Source organism: Nematostella vectensis, chromosome 15 (genome assembly GCF_932526225.1).
Source record: "Nematostella vectensis chromosome 15, jaNemVect1.1, whole genome shotgun sequence".
Taxonomy (NCBI): domain Eukaryota; kingdom Metazoa; phylum Cnidaria; class Anthozoa; order Actiniaria; family Edwardsiidae; genus Nematostella; species Nematostella vectensis.
Genome location: NC_064048.1, coordinates 9,859,722 through 9,881,667, shown reverse-complemented (window position 1 = coordinate 9,881,667; position 21,946 = coordinate 9,859,722). Strand labels below are relative to the sequence as shown.

The following is a 21,946-nucleotide window of genomic DNA, read 5'->3' as shown; positions in this document are numbered from 1 at the left end:
AAAGCGTTTCCAAGTTGTGTCCTAGTTTGTGGTCTTATTCAACTGGCGCAACAAGAGACTGGTGAAGATAAATACTCCTCGATGACAACTCAATTTATTGACAAAGATGTTGAAGTCGTTCTGACAATGATAAGATAGATAACAATAAATCGTTTGAATAACATGAACGAGGTAATAAACAAAACACGGAGACTCTTACGACTATAAATGGGTAAAAACTGGTGGATTAAACCCAGTGAAGCGGTGTATAGTTCGTGAAGTCAACTTTAGTCCGCCATCTTGTTTTCTCCACACGTCAAAAAGTCTTGGGAACGAGAGTGGTCAGCGGTAATCTCTACATCCTCCCCAGTCCGGGAGGCTACGGGCGACCGTAGATGGACGGACTTACGGCTCGTACCATTGACCAGTCTCAGGCTCGTAACGTTTTGGCGGTCGGCGTGCGCGGCATGGACGTGGGGAGTGCAGCTGCCTTCTCCTGTTGCGGAGGGGACACTGAAGGCTCTTCGTTGGGAAGTGGTGCACACACCGACTCGGCAGGGCTGTAGTGAGGGTGGCGGGCGGGAGCTGCGGGACCCACTGGATCAGAGTCCGCGAAGGGAGACTTTTCTGGTGATCCCAACTCAGATGGCGGGGTCGTCGTCGTAGGTGTCCTTTGTGGGGACAGGGCTGGGGGGCGTTGAGACCGTTGTCGCTGCTCTGATGTGTGACAAGGTTGGTGTGGAGGTGTTGCTACCGCTGGGGGTGGCTTGATGTCTGAAGAGGCTGGAGTGTAAGCCCGTAGAAATCGACGATTGCGTAGGGTTAGGAGTCCGGACCCGTCAACCTTGACACGGTACTGGTCGTGGCCTGGAGACTCAACTACAACTCCCGACCTGTCCCACTTGTTAGGGTTTCTTCCTTGCTGGTTCTGGAGGAAGACCCTCTCGCCGACGGCAAGCGGTCTGAGTGGGCGCGAATGTTCTTTCAGTGTCTCAGCAGTACGCGTGATACGGGAGCGGAGGGCGTCTTCCTTGGCAGCCCACGCCTCGCGCCAGAGTGGTCTGACGTGAGGGTTGGAGAACTTCTCTAGTCTGTTGACGAAAGAGAGTGTGTCCCTCAGGGGGCGACCGAAGATAATCTGAGCGGGCAAGACGTTGCAGTCTGGGTCAGGTGTGTTGCGTAGCTGCAGCATAGCGCGTAGGAAACGGTCATGGTCGAGGCTACCCGTCGGACCAGTGTTTGACATAAGGAGGCGCTTGGCCGTTTTAACGGCCACCTCTGCCCGTCCGTTAGACTGGGGGAAGTGCGCGGATGACACACGGTGGCGTACGCCCCATGCTCGGAGGAAGTCCTGTGTGACCCCTGCTGTGAACTCGGGTCCCCCTTCACTGGAAAGCTCTTCCGGTACGCCGAACGTGGCAAAGAGGGAGCGTAGATGGCGAGTCAGGCCGGCAGCGCCTGCAAGGGTGGTCCCCGCTTTTGAACCGAACACTTCTACCCACCCTGAGAGGCGGTCGCCGGCGACCAAGTAGTGATGCCCGCCGTAGTCGAAGAAGTCGGCAAAGACCGCCTCGAACGGGGTAGACGGTGGCGGCGATGGTAGGGGAGGGGTGGCAGCTTGTGATGGTGCATTCCCATTGCAGTCTGAACAGCGTTCTCTGATGGCACGGATGTCCCTTGCCATTCCTGGCCAGTAGATTATTGTGCGAGCACGTTGCTCCATTGACGAGGTGCCTTGGTGGGCTGCGTGGAGGTGCTGAAGAACACGGGGACGGAGAGAGGTGGGGACAATGACGCGATCCTGGTACAAGAGGACCCCTTCATGTGCATAGATAGAATCACGGATGGGCCCAAAGGGTGCGAGATCAGGATCGCGGCTGTCAGCAGTTGTCGTTCCGTGTTCAATCTGTTGAAGGAGGTTGCTAAGCGACGTGTCAGAGGCTGTTTCTTGTACGAGGAGGGGCCATGATATGGTACTGATGTCCTGAGTGTCGTCGCAAATGGATGCCATGTGTGCTGCTTCTACCATGTCGGGGGTGCTCGGCGATCCCGTTGAGGAGTGACAGTCAGGGTCTGTGGGTGACGGGTGTCGAGATGCTGCGTCAGCTGCAAGGTTACTTGTCCCAGGCAGATGTTTGATGTCAAAACGCCACTGGAGGGTACGCTGTTTTAGGCGGAACAGACGTGTGTTGGTGATCTCGTCAAGGGTTCGGTCGCCGAATATCTTCACGAGCGGCTTATGGTCGGTGACGACGAGGAGATTGTCGCAGCCTTGTGTGAAGTACTTGGTTTGTTCTAATCCCCAAGCTACGGCTAAGGCCTCTCCTTCGATTGCTGCGTAGCGCTGTTCAGCCGAGAGTAGGGAGCGCGAGCCGGCAAGGGTGATACGCCATCCCCCAGGGCAGCAGTCGGGGACGTCAGAAGGGCATTAAAATTGCTGTTGCAGCAGTAAGTAACCGATGCCACGTTGCGACCAGTCGGGGCGTAGACAAGTGCGTCGCTGCATGTCAAAGATCTCCACGCCTTGGCGTATGGCCTGGATAATGGCCGCTTTTGACGCCTGAAATGCCTCTTCCAATTGGGATGACCAGGAGAACTTGCAGCGCGGGCTCAGGAAAGGCTTAAATGGCGCCATGATGTCGCGTAGCTGTGCATAGTTCGACACTTGGTTTACGAGGCCGAACCAGCTTCGGATGTCAGTCGTAGAGACCGGAGTAGGGAAGTCCCGGATGGCATCCAAGTATTTGGGGAGGGGCTCGATGGTGGATTCCGAGACGCGGAAGCCCGCAAAGTCTACGCTTTTCTGCGCAAACTGAAACTTCTCCGGGTTAAGCACGATGCCGGCTTCACCAACGCGGGTGAGGAAGTCGATGGTCCTCCACCAATGCTGTTCCAGATCGGAGTCGTAGTGTATTGTGTCGTCGACACAACGTTCCTTGCGCTCAAAGCCCGATAGAACGGCGTCGAAGCGGCGATTATATCCATCTCCCGATGAGAGGAAGCCTTGCGACGCCCTAGTATAACGCCAGCGCCCAAATGGTGTGATGAAGGTCGTGAGGGGTCGATCTGCTTCGCGGAGGGGAACACTGTGGTAGCCGTTCCAGGCATCTGTCACGGTTTTCCAGGTGTCCATCGGGACGCGTCGTGCGAGGTGGAACGGAGACTCCATGGCGAATGTCTCCCGTTGGCAAAATTTATTGAGTGGCGAGAGGTCGACCGTGCGTCGTGGCGATCCATTCTGCTTCCGTGTGATCACCATGCGGTGACACCATGTCACGGGTTCGCCATATGGAACGCGTTCGATCACGCCCAGGGCTTCGTCACGTAGGAGGTCGTCGTATACCTGTTGCTGCCAATGAAGGGGGATATTGGCGGGGATGTGGCATGCCTTCGGGGTTGCGGTAGGGTCCACGTGGATCTCGACTGGCGGCCCCTTCATGCAGGGTAGCGCGTGGTGGGGGCAGGTGTTAAATGTGGAGGAGGCATATCGCTCCAGCAGCCAGGCCCGCATCTTTACGTTGTTCTCTGGTGTGCATTCGAATGGCAGCTTTGGAGGGCGTGGGGGGCGGCGATACGCTGGGGGCACGAGCATGTGCCCGCTGTGTTGTCGGGTTTGCTGCAGCCCTCGTTGACTGCTCGCGTGGAGTTGACTGACAGGGGTCTGTGCGGGGTGGCTGAGTCATCGGTGTGCTCGTCGCTTGGGTTCTTCAGGGGCTCGGCGGAGGGAAAGCCATGTGATAAGATGCCCAGGTTAAGCATGGACTCGTACGATAAGCACATGGCTTGGACGCTGCCGCTTATGTATACCATTGAGCGGCAAGACACTGCTTCACCGTCACGAGTAATCGTCGACAGTCGGGCGAAGAACGCTCTATCGATGGCGATTGGCGAGCGGTTGGCGGCGGTGAGGTCAAGGCGTACCGGGAAGAGGTCCTCCAGCGAGAAGCCACATGCCAGGAATTCTGCGAGAGACCACAGGTCAGATTGTGTGCAAGTGTCCGCTATGGCCGAGACCTCAGCTTGGAGAGACGAATTGCGTGCAGAGTGGCTATGTCTGGTTGTGGTTTGCTTATCGAGCGACACGGTGATCGGGACGGTTGGGTGTGCGCGGAGGCGTGCTCGTTTCCACTCGCCTTTGGTGAAGACATGGTGATCAAGCGTGACAGCGGTAGGCTTGTGCACAGTGCCATGGGTGGTGGGCGTGTGTTGTGGGGGAGCGTTGGCTTCTTTGTCGTGGAGCGCTGCAATCTGAGATATCGGCTCTGACTCCACTGTCTGGACTGCAGGCTTTTGGGCATGGGGTGGTTGTTGTGGCCGGTGGCGGCGACGGCGGGATCGGTGGCACATGATGCACGTCTGGTGTGGCTTGCTGTTCCAGCCCCTGGTCCCTTCCGAAAATACGTGGAACAGAGCGCGGCAATCCGGGCAGGCAGCCTGCCTGGCCCTGTCAGGTTGCGAAGGGGCTGCTGGGGGGTTGTCTGAGGGAGGTTTTTGCTGCCGTCGGAAAAACAAGATGGCGGACTAAAGTTGACTTCACGAACTATACACCGCTTCACTGGGTTTAATCCACCAGTTTTTACCCATTTATAGTCAACGACTTCAACATGAAGATAAATACTCCTCGATGACAACCCAATTTATTGACAAAGATGTTGAAGTCGTTCTGACAATGATAAGATAGATAACAATAAATCGTTTGAATAACATGAACGAAGTAATAAACAAAACACGGAGACTCTTACGACTATAAATGGGTAAAAACTGGTGGATTAAACCCAGTGAAGCGGTGTATAGTTCGTGAAGTCAACTTTAGTCCGCCATCTTGTTTTCTCCACACGTCCCAAAGTCCTGGGAACGAGAGTTGTCAGCGGTAATCTCTACAACTGGCTACAAGGATCATTTGCTCGATCAACTGATCAAGTTTGGATTTTCAGGTATTTCTTACATCCCCTATTTGCCTTTATTATAAGCGTTTATTAGAACTGTTAGAATGCAGCTAACACTTATCATCTAGCTCTCAATTTTTGGTCTCGTCCATTGATACTCAGTACAAATGTGGGATAAACTCCTTTAAATATGCACACAAAGGCGGTGATACTCAAAACGCGTAATCACTATAAAATGCCGACTTCCCTAAGCATTGAAGTGGTCAATAGTTTAATTCGGAAAAGAACACACATCTTATTCCGCCAGACAGATGGATCGGTTTTTAATACAGGCCTTAATAATGAGCTTAGAGGATTTGCGTTTTGCAAGTCGGTCCTAGTTAAGTTTTGGATAGACAGTCCAAATTCCTTTCCGCTGTTTCAAGTTAAGTACAGTAAATCGTTTGTAAGTATAAGCAATTTATATATCCAGCACATGATTTGAAACTAGGAGTCGTCCTCCACCGAAATATCTATCATAAAATCGACAGGAAAGGACGGAAACGAACCAGACAGGAAATGGAATTAGACGCCTTTAGTCCTGTGATTGTGCCTTTTTGGTTAGGACAAAACACTGACCCCCCCGCGGCACCTTTAGGTAGAGTTTTTATCACTGTACATGTACAGCTATCAAAAAGAATCCGAAGAGATTACCAAACTATGCTTTCTTTCGAAAGCAAAATGTACTTGTATCCCATCTATAACTTCAGCGTTCACGGTCCAGAACTCAAGACATGCTTTGTCTACCCTGGATACCCGAGGCTCTATTTAAAAAAAAAAAAAATACTTTAACCATCACTTATTCACTAGTCACTTGAAACCCCACTTGCATTGTCCTGGGAAAGGGTGGGGGATTCAATTTTAACCCTGAACAGAACTAAAGAAAGCCCTCACCCCCTAATGACAAAATTAAAGTCAAATGCAAAGGGTACAACTAAATGCAAGGATGCCAACCCTCCAGCTTCCGACTGGAGTCTCCCGTTTTTTGGACCCTTCTCCCATCTTCCCGCTTTTACTAAAAAAGAGAATTAACAATTTAAAAATTAAAATCTAATTGTTATAACTGTCTCACCATGATGTAAATGTGTACCCCCAGTACCCCCCTCCCCCCCCCAAAAAAAAAAACCTTCAAAGTCTAGGGGTTGGCATCTCTGTAAATGACATGGAAGGAAAAAAAGCCATATGAAATATTATGCCTTTACCTTTCACTCAAAGAATGGAAAAAGTCATATTTATCTGGCAGGAGTTATCATTTGGCATTTATCACCTGGCACTTGCCTCAGTACATTTCACTATATAGCGTACCACTCAATAGCACAGTTATAGGGAAAAGTCTGGGAAAAGTGAGAGTTACATTCCTGGTGGTTTCTGTGTTTTCAAATAATCTGCAAATAAGACTAAGGCAAGATTGGAAAATTTTGCAAAACCTGCAAAACTTTGCTGTGTGAAAGTGAATGAATGAAAAAAAGTTTTAAGAAAGTAATACTCTTATCTATGGTTGGTAAAATGTTTGTTGACTATACCTTCTGTCATAGTATGGCTGATTCTGAGACCACTCCTATTAATGTCAGTGATGTCACATGCTCTCTTTGCCTGGAGCAGTACCAAGACCCGCGAGTTCTAGCCTGCCTGCACACTTATTGTCGGCACTGTCTGGAGAGTCTGGTAGAGCACAGCAAGGAATGCACAGTGTCTTGCCCCCAGTGCCGGGAAAAAATAGAGGTACAGTTGATAACGTTTTGTCACAAACACAATATTTTAATGGCCACCTACTGTAAACTCATCTACTAAATAAGGTTGGTAGGCAGGAACTAAAGAGTGTAGTGTTAAGTTGTCTTGCTGCAATTAGATTTGCTTTGAATACCATTTTGTGCCCTAGTCCCCCTCTCAACTTTCTCCTTTCAAATACCAATGCTGAGAAGGATTTCAATTCAAATATAATGTGTGTTTTTTTACAGATAAGTGTTGAAGAGGTAAAAAGTCTAAAAGTGGATTTCATGCTAATTGATTTGATTGAAAAGATGTCGGTGGATCAAGAAAATAAAGGCGACATCTCTATCACTTGTGAAACCTGCCAAAGTGATGTTGCTACTGGGAGATGCGATGATTGCTGCGAGTTCATGTGTGAGTTCTGCATCACATGTCACAGACGACTTCTGCGAACAAAGCAGCATAAGATAAAAGGTATTAAAGAAGTTAAAGGCACTTTAAGTTGCAAGTCGCACTATTGCCCACACCACAGAGTAGAAAAGCTCACCCTGTTTTGTGACACTTGTGACGAACTGATTTGCCGAGATTGTGTAATCAAAGCCCACCAAACTCACAAATATGACTTCACAAGCAACATCATTGATCGAGAGAAAGAATTAATCAAGGACAAAATTGAAGAAGTAAAATCCAAGCAAGTGGATTTATCCCAAGTACAGGCTAATGTCTTGAGTGAGAAGGCTCGAATAGAAGCACAAAGAAAGTCGTTGACGTCAGAAATTGATGAATTTATAGATGCCAAAGTCAGCCTTTTGGAAGAGATGCGCTCAAATCTAAAAGATGAGGTCTTTTCTGATTATGAGAAGAGAAATAAGCAACTTGATTCTCAGGAAAATCACCTCTCTATTTTCAACTCAAACTGCAATAGCTGTGTGAAGTTCGCAGAGCGTGTTTGTCAGGCAGGTCCAGGAAACGAAGTTGAGGTGTTATCATTGAAAAGGGAGGTCCTGTCACGACTATCAGATCTTGCAAATACCACCATCCAAGATGTGCTATTTGAAAGAATGCTCAATACCTTAAAGGTAGACGAGTATTTCTGGAAATCTGTGACCGAGAAAGCTTCTTTAAAAAGTGAGGTAATCGTTGACCCCAAGCAGTGCGTCGTTACCATGGGAAAAGATTCAGAGCCTGGGATTATTTATTCCACGTTTGCACAGCAGCTCATACCATTTTCCGTTGCTGTTAACGACAGCAAGAAGAAATGTTATTGTGCACAAGTGAGTGTCGAAGCTTATGTTCGAAAGACATCGCCCAAGCAAGATAAAGTGACCCCGTTGATTGTTGAAAAACCGCAATATTATTGTTTTCCGAATTATGAATTCAAGTACATGCCTCCTGATGACGGTGATTATGAATTGTCAGTTAAAGTAAATGGTGAGAATGTCAGAGGCAGTCCATTCAAATGGAGCGTGCGACCAGAGAGTGATCTGGTCAAAATGTTTGAGAAGCCTTCCAAATCTCTCTTACTGTTAAAGAAGGAACATGTCGCTTGGAGAGTCAAATTGCTTCGAGCAAGTTCTGATTCTGAGCTTGGAGTAGATCATAAATCAAGTGAGGGTCGGCAGATTTGGGGTCAGTCTTGGATGGAAAAATTAATGGCTAATGAGCCAAATTATTTCATTTATTATAAAGGTTATGAATGGAAGGATGGTGACGTGTTTGGTGTCTATCTAAGCAGGGATGGGCAGAACGCAAGAATGATCATTAATAATGAGCGCACAGAACGGAGGAATATATTCAGTGGAATCAACTTTCCCGTTTGCTTATATACCCATGGTGAGTGGTATCCACAGTTCGGGAAATAGAGGAACAATCTGAACCCTGAACTGTGCTTTACATGATTTGTGGCATCTAACCCATTACAGGTTTTGTAGGATGGTACGAATTAAATGCTGCGATATATGCTAAAAGCCATACTGTACTAGGCCACACCTCGGCAGTAGCGGATCTAGGGGGAGGGTTTAGGGGGTTTAACCCCCCTTTGGGCTGCTAGAAAGCCATATGTAACAAAAAAAATCACCCCCTCCCCCCTTTGTCATTGAGCCAAACCCCCCCTTTAGCGAAAAGCTAGATCCACCCCTGCTCTGTTTACATTATACATTATTAAACCTTAAAATCTAAAAAGAAGAAATAAGCTAAAAAAAATAGTCGAGTTACAAAAACTTAAGAGTTAGAGTATAGAAATGAAAATAGAAGGATTTAATGTATTGTTGTTATTCCCAGGATCAAAGTAGGGATCATTATCATGTCTGTAGGATCGGTATCGTCTTCCACATATAATTGGGATGTTTTCTTGCACCTAAAACACGATTCTGCAATGTCATTCTCGAATTCGTTCATGTTTTTTTTGTACAGCTTTGATAAACATAGACAAAATTCAAATCAGGAGAGCACAATAATTGTTTTTTGCAATCTTGATTGAATTGTGCAACCAATTCTATTGAGACTTATTATTATAGTGAGAGTTTCAATAACAAAGTGAACTAAGAGAGAATGTATGAATCTTTAAAAAAACCTTGAAAATGTAATAATCTTTCAATACCATGAATCTGTCATGGTAAGAGCTTTGCAATAGCCACCCGGCCCAGACACAATGAATTTCATTCAAATTCTAATATTTACTTATGAGCCTTTGGTACATGTGGGAGACTTCAAAGGAAATGATCACTGTCAATAAACAAAGTTTTCAATAAAATATTGCATATTATTTTAACAAGGCATTGATATTAAAGTTCAACAATTTGTAGACAATTAAAAGCCCACAATAAACACTGACTCCAGACATGCGCAGTACCATGACAACTGCCCCTTCAAAAGGGACCTTTTAAGACTTCCTTAATAATGAGGTCTCTTTATTAATTGAAAGTACTTTGAGTGTATAGCCACACATTTATCTTGTTCCACTGTAGCAGACAGTGGCTGGTGTAGCATATTAAACGGGTGTACTTTGAGTGTATAGCAACACATTTGTCTTGTTCCACTGTAGAACAAAGGGGCCAGCATATTAAACGGGTGTACTTTGAGTGCATAGCAACACATTTGTCTTGTTCCACTGTAGAACAAAGGGGCCAGCATATTAAACGGGTGTATTTTGAGTGTATAGCAACACATTTGTCTTGTTCCACTGTAGAACAAAGGGGCCAGCATATTAAACGGGTGTATTTTGAGTGCATAGCAACACATTTGTCTTGTTCCACTGTAGAACAAAGGGGCCAGCATATTAAACGGGTGTACTTTGAGTGCATAGCAACACATTTGTCTTGTTCCACTGTAGAACAAAGGGGCCAGCATATTAAACGGGTGTACTTTGAGTGTATAGCAACACATTTGTCTTGTTCCACTGTAGAACAAAGGGGCCAGCATATTAAACGGGTGTATTTTGAGTGCATAGCAACACATTTGTCTTGTTCCACTGTAGAACAAAGGGGCCAGCATATTAAACGGGTGTACTTTGAGTGCATAGCAACACATTTGTCTTGTTCCACTGTAGAACAAAGGGGCCAGCATATTAAACGGGTGTACTTTGAGTGTATAGCAACACATTTGTCTTGTTCCACTGTAGAACAAAGGGGCCAGCATATTAAACGGGTGTACTTTGAGTGCATAGCAACACATTTGTCTTGTTCCACTGTAGAACAAAGGGGCCAGCATATTAAACGGGTGTACTTTGAGTGCATAGCAACACATTTGTCTTGTTCCACTGTAGAACAAAGGGGCCAGCATATTAAACGGGTGTACTTTGAGTGTATAGCAACACATTTGTCTTGTTCCACTGTAGAACAAAGGGGCCAGCATATTAAACGGGTGTACTTTGAGTGCATAGCAACACATTTGTCTTGTTCCACTGTAGAACAAAGGGGCCAGCATATTAAACGGGTGTACTTTGAGTGTATAGCAACACATTTGTCTTGTTCCACTGTAGAACAAAGGGGCTGGTGTAGCATATTAAACGGGTGTACTTTGAGTGTATAGCAACACATTTGTCTTGTTCCACTGTAGAACAAAGGGGCCAGCATATTAAACGGGTGTACTTTGAGTGTATAGCAACACATTTGTCTTGTTCCACTGTAGAACAAAGGGGCTGGTGTAGCATATTAAACGGGTGTACTTTGAGTGTATAGCAACACATTTGTCTTGTTCCACTGTAGAACAAAGGGGCCAGCATATTAAACGGGTGTACTTTGAGTGTATAGCAACACATTTGTCTTGTTCCACTGTAGAACAAAGGGGCCAGCATATTAAACGGGTGTACTTTGAGTGCATAGCAACACATTTGTCTTGTTCCACTGTAGAACAAAGGGGCCAGCATATTAAACGGGTGTATTTTGAGTGTATAGCAACACATTTGTCTTGTTCCACTGTAGAACAAAGGGGCCAGCATATTAAACGGGTGTACTTTGAGTGCATAGCAACACATTTGTCTTGTTCCACTGTAGAACAAAGGGGCCAGCATATTAAACGGGTGTACTTTGAGTGCATAGCAACACATTTGTCTTGTTCCACTGTAGAACAAAGGGGCCAGCATATTAAACGGGTGTACTTTGAGTGTATAGCAACACATTTGTCTTGTTCCACTGTAGAACAAAGGGGCCAGCATATTAAACGGGTGTACTTTGAGTGTATAGCAACACATTTGTCTTGTTTCACTGTAGAACAAAGGGGCTGGTGTAGCATATTAAACGGGTGTACTTTGAGTGCATAGCAACACATTTGTCTTGTTCCACTGTAGAACAAAGGGGCCAGCATATTAAACGGGTGTACTTTGAGGGTATAGCAACACATTTGTCTTGTTCCACTGTAGAACAAAGGGGCCAGCATATTAAACGGGTGTACTTTGAGTGCATAGCAACACATTTGTCTTGTTCCACTGTAGAACAAAGGGGCCAGCATATTAAACGGGTGTACTTTGAGTGCATAGCAACACATTTGTCTTGTTCCACTGTAGAACAAAGGGGCCAGCATATTAAACGGGTGTACTTTGAGTGCATAGCAACACATTTGTCTTGTTCCACTGTAGAACAAAGGGGCCAGCATATTAAACGGGTGTACTTTGAGTGTATAGCAACACATTTGTCTTGTTCCACTGTAGAACAAAGGGGCCAGCATATTAAACGGGTGTACTTTGAGTGCATAGCAACACATTTGTCTTGTTCCACTGTAGAACAAAGGGGCCAGCATATTAAACGGGTGTACTTTGAGTGCATAGCAACACATTTGTCTTGTTCCACTGTAGAACAAAGGGGCCAGCATATTAAACGGGTGTACTTTGAGTGTATAGCAACACATTTGTCTTGTTCCACTGTAGAACAAAGGGGCCAGCATATTAAACGGGTGTACTTTGAGTGCATAGCAACACATTTGTCTTGTTCCACTGTAGAACAAAGGGGCCAGCATATTAAACGGGTGTACTTTGAGTGTATAGCAACACATTTGTCTTGTTCCACTGTAGAACAAAGGGGCTGGTGTAGCATATTAAACGGGTGTACTTTGAGTGTATAGCAACACATTTGTCTTGTTCCACTGTAGAACAAAGGGGCCAGCATATTAAACGGGTGTACTTTGAGTGTATAGCAACACATTTGTCTTGTTCCACTGTAGAACAAAGGGGCTGGTGTAGCATATTAAACGGGTGTACTTTGAGTGTATAGCAACACATTTGTCTTGTTCCACTGTAGAACAAAGGGGCCAGCATATTAAACGGGTGTACTTTGAGTGTATAGCAACACATTTGTCTTGTTCCACTGTAGAACAAAGGGGCCAGCATATTAAACGGGTGTACTTTGAGTGCATAGCAACACATTTGTCTTGTTCCACTGTAGAACAAAGGGGCCAGCATATTAAACGGGTGTATTTTGAGTGTATAGCAACACATTTGTCTTGTTCCACTGTAGAACAAAGGGGCCAGCATATTAAACGGGTGTACTTTGAGTGCATAGCAACACATTTGTCTTGTTCCACTGTAGAACAAAGGGGCCAGCATATTAAACGGGTGTACTTTGAGTGCATAGCAACACATTTGTCTTGTTCCACTGTAGAACAAAGGGGCCAGCATATTAAACGGGTGTACTTTGAGTGTATAGCAACACATTTGTCTTGTTCCACTGTAGAACAAAGGGGCCAGCATATTAAACGGGTGTACTTTGAGTGTATAGCAACACATTTGTCTTGTTTCACTGTAGAACAAAGGGGCTGGTGTAGCATATTAAACGGGTGTACTTTGAGTGCATAGCAACACATTTGTCTTGTTCCACTGTAGAACAAAGGGGCCAGCATATTAAACGGGTGTACTTTGAGGGTATAGCAACACATTTGTCTTGTTCCACTGTAGAACAAAGGGGCCAGCATATTAAACGGGTGTACTTTGAGTGCATAGCAACACATTTGTCTTGTTCCACTGTAGAACAAAGGGGCCAGCATATTAAACGGGTGTACTTTGAGTGCATAGCAACACATTTGTCTTGTTCCACTGTAGAACAAAGGGGCCAGCATATTAAACGGGTGTACTTTGAGTGCATAGCAACACATTTGTCTTGTTCCACTGTAGAACAAAGGGGCCAGCATATTAAACTTTGCAATCCTCCTGCCCTGCCCCTTGTTGATCTTCAGAATTCGGAAAGAGCTGTTGGTCTACCTGTGGTTCCTGACTGTCGTGCCCAGGCTGCGCTTGTCTCATAAGTCTTGGGCCGGATACGGCTATGGCGACGGCGCCGATTGGTGCAGTTATTAAGATTGACAGCACTGCCATGGTAACGATCTACGAAAAAAAAATGGCTTTAAGGCAATGCAATACATAATTATGTCTTTATAAAAACTTGAATGAGATGTGTTGCACCCTTTAGTTAGCTTAAAGCCGTATTGTCACAAGTTTACTTCCGGTAGATTACGTAACAATCTCGGATGATTTTTAGCAGAAAACGCGAAAAATATTTCTAAATATTGAAAGCAGTGTGTCTATTGAGAGTTTCTTAAAGGATATGATCGATAATTTAGAGCGGATGGCATGTTAAATATCTCGGATTCTAATGGATTCTTTTGTCTTTTAAGGGTTGAGGTTTCCGTCGGACCTCCTGAAGTAAACTGGTGATAATGCAGCTTTAAGTGCTGCCATAATTGAAGTAACGGTCTAACAACCATAATTATAATTTCAATGTACTATAAGTTTGAATAAAAGTTAACTTAGTCTTATTGTGTTTAGATTAATAGATCAATTTCGTCTCAATGTGCAGAAGAATGCTTATCTAAAATCTCTCGAAGGCCAGATGCCACTATTTTGATAACAAAAACTTGCAATTCTCAAATAATGGCAAATGATTGCCAGCTCATTTGGAAATTTCTACTCGCATAACTGGGTCTATCTGTCAACTCGGACTGTCTTTGAGTTCTCTCCCAATAATAAAAAAATTATTATTGACATGAGACATCCTAAAATTTTGATATGGGTGGTTTTAATTCCATCCTATGTGAAACATCTGCCACCACAGCCCTGTCAACTCCACATCAAATTCTCCACACCCCCACAAGGAAGAAGTAAGAATTACAGTAAGGAGAATTTACATACCTGGACACCAAGATCTTCCTGGAATTTACCAGTATAGCCTCTCTCTCTGGCAATGTCAAGAGACATGGATCCTATGGCCGCCTGGAAGAAGAGGACACCCATGGGTTAATTTGAGGGCAGTTACCATAAGCAATGTATACCTAGAATTGACAAGTATTTGTTGTGGGAGAGGGGTTAGATTTTTTGGGGAGGGGGCAGAATGTCAACACATGTATTTTTGTACTGTAGGATGCTTCTAAGGTGCTGTACTTGGAATCATGTTAAATACACCTGAATGGTAAAATAAAACCAAAACAAAAAAACTAATAATTCTAGAATCCACTGCAATTTCAAAATAACACTCAAATCATTCTTTTACTGTGCAAGTCCTCAAAAAGTAGTTGGTTTCTAATGAAAAACCTTACCTGAACTGTCGCTTTAGGAAGCCAAGCAATAGCAACAAATACTTTCTCCTTTAGAGTTAAGTTGTTCCCAGCCATAAGAACACCTGTTATCATCATTCGGACAAGGAGACTGATGCAGAGTGCTCCTATACAACGACCTGTTGATCAAGATACACCAATTGGTTGATTCTAAGCAGATACACTAATGTGTTGGTGATTTTGTGTCGTACTGGTTGGGTGCTAAAAATTAACAATTATTCAGAATCATCACAGGTGCCCCAAGTTCAGTGGTCTTCTCCTATGAAACTGCTTCAATACTAAAGTTTATATATGGACATAAAACGTATTAAAAATAAAAGAATTAGTAGTGGATTTTGGTGTATAATAAAGGCTGAAGTCTTACAAGAAGTCTCTTTGTCGTTTTCTTTCCCATTTTAGTCGTTTTCGGACCTTCCTCTGAACTCCCAAAATGGCTTAAATGGGAAAGAAAACGACACAGAGACTTCTTTTTAGACTTCAGCTTTTATTATACACCAAAATCCACTACTAATTCTTTTATCTTTAATACGTTTCTATGTTCATATACAAACTGTAAAGCGGTTTCATACGAGAAGGCCACTGAACTTGGGACACCTGTGGAATCATTAGTCTTATCACTGAAAACAAGGAATCATATTTTTCAAACATATTTTAAAGATAATCTAGTATAGCATGCAGTTTAAAGTATATAGTAGTGTATACATAGCATGCAGTTTAAAGTATATAGTATAATACTAGTATATAGTATAATACTAGGTCTAAGAAGTCAAGATACCCACCTACAAGGCTCACATCCATGTATTCCCAAGTGACCTCAGCACCAATAAGACCAAACAGAAGGGGCTGGAAGAACTCCCACAGTACAGCCATGGCACGAGAGACTGCTGCCTTCTCATCATCACCCCAGCCATGCCCCGCTATGGTTGCCATAGAGAGTACTCCAAGTGCACCAGCCCCAGAGAATTCTGCAGCATTGCATCCAAATACAGAAAGCAGAGCAAAAGCAGCGAGTAGGACAAACCTGTTACCCAGCCTGTTGGTCTGAGGGAAAAAGCAAAGAATGACATATCCCTCCAAATAAATTAGCAGAAAAAAGCCAACAAATTAAGAATATTTAGCTACAAATATTGCAGATATCCAGTGCTGTTGAGCAATAGGAGGCAGGACAGACTCCCCCCAATTTATAAAACAGTTATAAGAAATAACGAATAGGGCGTGGCAGTGCCCCCCCCAGTTATGTTAATGTCTCCGTATTGTGTACACCCCTCACCAGTTATCCAAGGCCTGCTACTGCCCTGCCCATGTTGTTATAGTAACATCCACTAACTAAGTTGTACTGGTGCGAAAGACACAACAGAGCAAGGCTCATAATCAAGTGCCCCCTTGTGTGTATTGTCAGAAATGACTGTCACTGAGGGTGGCATCAAGCAGATTGTATAGGGGCCTTGCACTAAGAGATCACGTGACCTTTTTGGGTGGCAAACTCAAAACAAAATAATCAAACAAAAAATTAGAAATAACTGCGCCTGTCACACTGGAGAGGGACAAAAAAATAAAAATTTTAAATGAAACTAAATTTTTTCTGAAATAAAAGAATTCTGGCTTTTTTCATAAGCAATAAATAAGTTGCTTTTTGTTGTTGTAATTTGGCCGCTAAAGACTTACCGTGCGCTAGTTTGCTCCCCAAACAGTCACGTGATCTCTTAGTGAGAGTCCCCTATTGCGCTCCTGGTGTATCAATGACAGAGGGCTTATTCATCGGCTTTACAGCACATTTTTAGCATACCTCTTGGTTGTTCGGTAGATACCAGCACACAACACCAACAAGGATGCCTATCACAATACCCATGATAAGCTCTATTGGACCACGGAAGATGTTGAAATATAAGTTTCCTGAAAAAGAAAAAAAAAAGGCAAAAGGAGCATATGTATTTGGTGAATTTGTATAAAACTGTAAAACACAAGTATTGCTTTTATTTCTCATTATGTAATACATTTCAATAATCTTAAATAAATTGATAAAAATATCATTTATAAGTCAAAATCTTGACATTTCAGCCTCACTGTACTGGTGTTTTAAAAAGAGAACATCAGTCTGATTCAAGGAAACAATGGCCATTTTACAACACCATGACCTTATGTCCAGCTGGCTTATGTCCAGTTATAAGCCAGCAGAGCCAGGCACTAGTAATGCTCACCTTTTGAAAATGCAATACCAACAAACACACCAAACAAGCTGATGGCCAAGACATCATCACACGAAGACGCAGCCATGACAAGAGTAGGGATACCTTGTTCCACACCATAACCCTTAGCTTGCAAAACCAACAGCTGTGGTACAACCACAGCTGGAGAAACAGCACCCAACACAAACCTAGAAAAAAAAGTGAAAACTAGTAATATGGCATGAATAGAAAAACTACAACCAATCTCTAGAATAACAAGGTCTTATGACTAGGAAGACTACAGACAATAGCTGTAAAATAACTGAATAGAAAAAACTACAGATAAGCTGTAGAATAACTACTCTATGTGGTCTACACCATGGTGGAATGTTCAAGAGAATTTATTTAAAAGCTAACGCTCAAAACGCCAGTGAAACTACATATACAGGACAGTACTCTGTTTTTCAGAAGTTGATTTTTCCCTGACATTGAAGGCTTCATCTATATCGATAATCATATATATTGATAATCTTTGTCTATATCAATAATCAAGGCTAGAGGATAACAACAAAATGCAAAATAAATAGCATAGATCATAGACCTTTTTTACAAGCTACAGTTGTACAGCATTGACCAACAATTAATTATTTGCGTGCTTTGTTTGGGAGAATTCAAGAGCAGATCAGTGGAGCACAAGACTGCAGGTTGAGTGCTCCACGTCTGTTCAAGAGTTCCCAGCAACGAGGTTTTCAAAACTCAATGAAGGCACAAAAGGATGTTTTATTTCTTTTATAAAATTATTTCTAATCCTATTAAATTTTTTTTTTCTAATCCTAATCCTAAAAAAGCTTAAAACAGTGTGCACTCATGGCGTCATTCCAGTGCATGTCAGCATGTGCACAAAAAACAGTTTTAAAACTTGCTTCAAATTCCAAGCTATATTTACTACATTGTTTGGTGGTTCATCTACTTAGACTTATTTTGCAATTTCCTATTTACCTGGGACACTTTTTTTCCTGAAGAATAATATTTTTTAGTGTAAAAGGTAAAAGTTTGTTGGAATTCACAGGGTTGTTGACTAACTATTCTGCAACAATTCCCCTTACACTATTTTATGCTGCGTCATCATGTGACCTTTATCATGTAATGAAAAAGACCAATCCCACCAAACAGAGTGCCTGTACTAAATCCAATTATTTTATAAATGCTTGTAATTGGGGGTATGTGTATTTAAAAACAAATAGATGAAATGCCAGCCCCCAAGAAAATTCACTATCATCCACTCCATCTCCCAACAAAATAAAGAAAAATATATAAAAAATATAAAACACCTGACCCTGATAATACCAAAAACAAATATCAGGTAAAGTTGATGAATCAAAAATTATATACTGAGGACTAAACATGCAAACCCGAAGAGGATAATTTATCAGCTCTCAGAAGATTTCACCTCAGTGGATTGATGCACCACAGACAAAACAATGGATAAAAAGTAGAACGGGAGTGCAATAGAACAATGAGGTAATTCAGCCAGTTATGTTAGGCCTTCTGAACGGGCTGCTATATGTCAGCCAAGAATGCATAGGACATACCTGTCAACCTCTAAAAATCTCAAAGCTTGAGAATTTTTTTGGGGAGGGGTGGGGTATATTCATTTTTTTAGGGGAGGGTTAGGTTTAACCTTGCAGGTGTTTGCCGTATAGAAAGCTCTCACACACAAATCCACTTATAGATCTCGTGAGGGTGTTAGATAAATTGTGCTACGCAAGGAAATTATAGTTTCAAATATTTTAAAACAAAATAGGCAAAAAGACGATTTTTTATAGAATATTTTTTTGGAAGCGATAAAGACTGCTAAAAAGCAGGAGATTTGGTTCTCAGTGCAGGAGAGCGGGAGAAGGGGTCCAAAATCTTAAGACTCCCACCTAATGCAGGAGAGTTGACAGGTATGATAGGACCACCTCTCTGTCATGCTTAATATCTAAGTGACTACCCCACTCCACCACCACCCCCCTAGGGTTCTGGGGATGTACCTACCCTAGCTGAAACCCCCATAGCCATGGCATATCAAGAACATATCTCACAACCACAGCAACTGTCACCGCCTCAGTAATACAAGGTCCAAATGCCAGTCGTACACATGTAAATTTCAGTCTGCGTAACGCTCCAGGGTCTAACTCCAACCCAGACCTGGCTAAAATAACCACTAGGGCTATACTTCGTAGTGTCGCTGACCATTTCTTGTCAATGTGCTTAGCAACATCAATTCCAGGTACATTTCTAAGTAGAAACCCAACAATAAGCATCCCAAGCAATGATGGTAAGACGCCACAGGAAACCCGCGTAGTGATAAATCCCCCAAACGCTGCACACATTAAAATTATGAAAATGCCAAAAAGATTTCCACCAGGAAGCATTTCATGTCCAGTAATAGACCATAAAACTCCATAAGACACGAGAACAATTAGGCATCGAGTCAACGCTTGGCTTAGGAAGCCGGAAGGCGGACGAGTGAAGCCCAAGCCGGAAAGCATCATTTGAAATCCATTGTCACTTTTGCTGTTTTCACTGTTCTGTGTCTCGCCATTGTTTTCGGTTACTTTGAGTTCAAGTGTTTCTGTATTTTGACCTTTCATTGTGTATTTCCCACAACAGATATATTATGTACAGAATACGTTACGGTATAACATGTTAGTGGTGCTAGAACAGTAAATAGAAACAAACCCCGGCGTTTTGTGCATGAGTTTCCAAAGGCGCCATTTTTGTTATTTTGACTTGTTGCTTGGGCACCCTGTGTCCTTTGAGAAATAAATAACACTTTGCTAAGATGTGTTTTGATAGCTCTAGTAGACGGGATCAATCAACGTAAATCCTTTGACACTTGTAGAGTTGAAAAAAATTTTCAACTCGCTTGGAAAATGGAAATAATTTTTTTTTGTGACTCCACAGGTAACCCGGAACAAGTCGCGTGGCTTTCTTCAACTCGCTTGGAAAATGGAAAGAAATTTTTTTTTGTGACTCCACAGGTAACCCGGAACAAGTCACGTGGCCCGAACAAGGATCCTGTCTCCCGAGCGTTACTCAGCAAAATGGAAGCGCTTTCTCGTCTTATTACTTCTAGCCTACCACACTATCTAGAAAACCTCCCTGTGCCGAAATCCATTGGAGGAATCTTCAAACTAGACCACAACCAAGTTCTACAGCTTGTTCCTTTGGTAGCAACGACTTCAGTTGTTGTATACGCTCTGGTGAAATGTTTCATGCCCAAAAAAGACGAAATGGTCAACTTGGAGAAAGACAAACATAAGGAAAAAGTAGCTGACTTTGTAGAGATTGAGGATATTGGGGACAAAGCTGTGTTCTGTAGATGCTGGAGATCGAAAAAGGTAGGAATGAGGATATCATATTTTTTATGCATGGTGATTGCATAATACGTGAATAATTAACCAGTTTGTTGTGATTGTTGATTGCTTGTCTGTAGTAAGTTATAAAACCATTGGCCGGCAGTCTTCCCCTTAAAACTTATTTCCTGTCCAAATTAAGAAAGTGGCCCCTACCCCTAGGAATGAAATGCCCTTCCCCTCCCTCCCTCCCTAAATACTGCTGGCTTCACAATAATTCTGTGAGAGGTATGAGGTAGGGGGGGGGGGGGGGGGGTAAGGGGGCATATTTTTCTCCTTTTTTTTTTCTTGACTTAAACACGAGGTTCGGCTTTATAAGGAAAAGTTCTCCCACCTCTGGGCTCAAGAACAATCAGTTATCAATCAGCCGTCAATGCGTCAACATGTCAGTACAATTGCTCCAAATTAAATATCATTCCTAGACTTTTCCACCTAAAATGTTCCTATTTATTGTAAAATAATGCTATACCAAGCTGTGTATGCTCTAAAATACAAGCATTTTCATCACAGCACAAGAATAATTTATGCAGATGCGTTTACAGATTACGGATAGTGCAAAATTCAAAATTTTGCACCGAAAGAGTGGAGAGCAAATTAGTTTTATTCCAACCAACTGAGGCTCAGAAATAAGCAATTTTACAGGCTTATAATTTGTGACTGCTAGCTTGGCAGTGTTGTGATTATAATTGCAAATTTGAGCCCGGGGTGGGAGGAGCTTTACCATTTATAGTGGAACCTTGTGTTTAAATCAGGAAGGTAGACAATAACCGAAAGGACAGGAAGAATAGAATTTGTTTGTCTAAGTTCTAATAGTGAAACCTATTGGCTGAAATGTGCCTTGTTTTGCACAGATATGTTGTGTTCTCCAACTGATTTTGATGCACTAGTTAAAATGTTCAAAATGTGTGTTAAAATGTGTCTGCATTATGACTGAGCTTTAGAATATCATGATCCTTCTCTTTGCAGTTCCCATATTGTGATGGTTCTCACGGTGCTCACAACAAAGAGACAGGAGACAACGTTGGCCCACTGATAGTGCACAAAAAGAAGCAATAGATGACTGCACTGCCATACTGTTACCTTTGACCTGTGCATGAAGATGTCAGAACCCTATATCTGGCAACAAACAGGGAAAATACATATCCTGGCACTATGGTATTCTATGTGAAATTTACTGAATAGGCCTATTATATGTATGGTAATCCTTCTGTAAAATAAATAAGTGATGTGAGTTTTATATCCTTTGAATTTGTCATAAAAGAAAAATAAACATCCTCGTCTTCTTTATTACACCAGGTGCATTCCCAGGATTTTCTAAGAGACGGAGCACAGTCTTAGGTATCATTATATAAAAGTATCATATTTGAAAATCCTTTACAAATAAATCACCTTTTTGTACCCAATGTGTTTGTTCCAAAGCCTTGAACGTCCTCTATTTATAGTGACCAGCAAGCTTGTGACGACGGTCAGCTCAAGCTCACTGGCCACTAAATAGAGAGACGTTTGAGGCTCTGGAACCAGGTTAGGGGGGTGTGCACTCTGTGTACCCCCTAGGTAAGCAACTGCACATTAACCAGTGTAGCAAGTTCAAAGCATTTTCTAAAAGTACATAATCCATGGGAAATAATTCTTTGATAGTTGGCCTGCATAAAATAAGAGCAGCAAAATATTGTCTGGACCAGCAATGTGTTGCATAGTGCTGTAAGATGTTGGTGGTCTGCCAGTTTTG

General features: G+C 43.1%; 6 protein-coding genes across 8 annotated transcripts; 3 read left to right on the top strand and 3 right to left on the bottom strand.

Annotated features, from left to right (window-relative positions):
• Nucleotides 1-409: 409 nt before the first annotated feature.
• Nucleotides 410-2,008, bottom strand: LOC116608459 (uncharacterized protein K02A2.6-like). The gene has a single exon (XM_032369674.2). It carries the CDS (start codon nucleotides 2,006-2,008, stop codon nucleotides 410-412), a length of 1,599 nt encoding a protein of 532 aa, XP_032225565.2.
• A 399-nt stretch (nucleotides 2,009-2,407) lies between these two features.
• Nucleotides 2,408-3,490, bottom strand: LOC116607915 (transposon Ty3-I Gag-Pol polyprotein). The gene has a single exon (XM_032369358.2). The coding sequence runs from the start codon at nucleotides 3,488-3,490 to the stop codon at nucleotides 2,408-2,410; it is 1,083 nt and encodes a 360-aa protein (XP_032225249.2).
• Nucleotides 3,491-4,809: 1,319 nt separating this feature from the next.
• On the top strand, nucleotides 4,810-8,795 carry LOC5500983 (tripartite motif-containing protein 45). Its single transcript, XM_032369357.2, has 3 exons — nucleotides 4,810-4,913; nucleotides 6,440-6,626; nucleotides 6,863-8,795. Exons 2-3 carry the CDS (start codon nucleotides 6,441-6,443, stop codon nucleotides 8,474-8,476), a joined length of 1,800 nt encoding a protein of 599 aa, XP_032225248.2. The 5' UTR covers nucleotides 4,810-4,913; nucleotide 6,440; the 3' UTR covers nucleotides 8,477-8,795.
• A 121-nt stretch (nucleotides 8,796-8,916) lies between these two features.
• Nucleotides 8,917-12,245, top strand: LOC125560613. The gene is made up of 3 exons (XM_048722417.1): nucleotides 8,917-8,931; nucleotides 10,762-11,302; nucleotides 11,380-12,245. Exons 1-3 carry the CDS (start codon nucleotides 8,917-8,919, stop codon nucleotides 12,168-12,170), a joined length of 1,347 nt encoding a protein of 448 aa, XP_048578374.1. The 3' UTR covers nucleotides 12,171-12,245.
• Nucleotides 12,216-19,696, bottom strand: LOC5514528 (sodium/hydrogen exchanger 9B2). Of its 3 annotated transcripts, XM_048722665.1 has the most exons (8): nucleotides 18,854-19,696; nucleotides 16,850-17,025; nucleotides 16,438-16,544; nucleotides 15,431-15,692; nucleotides 14,634-14,770; nucleotides 14,230-14,310; nucleotides 13,303-13,425; nucleotides 13,019-13,209 (listed from the first exon to the last, which is right to left on the bottom strand). In XM_048722665.1, exons 1-8 carry the CDS (start codon nucleotides 19,450-19,452, stop codon nucleotides 13,162-13,164), a joined length of 1,533 nt encoding a protein of 510 aa, XP_048578622.1. In that variant the 5' UTR covers nucleotides 19,453-19,696; the 3' UTR covers nucleotides 13,019-13,161. The 3 variants fall into 3 exon arrangements, with proteins under 3 accessions (XP_048578620.1, XP_048578621.1, XP_048578622.1); XM_048722663.1 differs by lacking the exons at nucleotides 14,230-14,310; nucleotides 14,634-14,770 and adding an exon at nucleotides 12,216-12,831 and having other exon boundaries at nucleotides 12,909-13,209; nucleotides 18,854-19,651; XM_048722664.1 differs by lacking the exons at nucleotides 14,230-14,310; nucleotides 14,634-14,770 and adding an exon at nucleotides 12,216-12,831 and having other exon boundaries at nucleotides 12,909-13,209; nucleotides 16,880-17,025; nucleotides 18,854-19,650.
• A 158-nt stretch (nucleotides 19,697-19,854) lies between these two features.
• Nucleotides 19,855-21,487, top strand: LOC5500979 (CDGSH iron-sulfur domain-containing protein 2 homolog). Its single transcript, XM_048722703.1, has 2 exons — nucleotides 19,855-20,202; nucleotides 21,184-21,487. The coding sequence occupies exons 1-2, from the start codon at nucleotides 19,906-19,908 to the stop codon at nucleotides 21,271-21,273; spliced, it is 387 nt and encodes a 128-aa protein (XP_048578660.1). The 5' UTR covers nucleotides 19,855-19,905; the 3' UTR covers nucleotides 21,274-21,487.
• The last annotated feature ends 459 nt before the right edge of the window (nucleotides 21,488-21,946 follow it).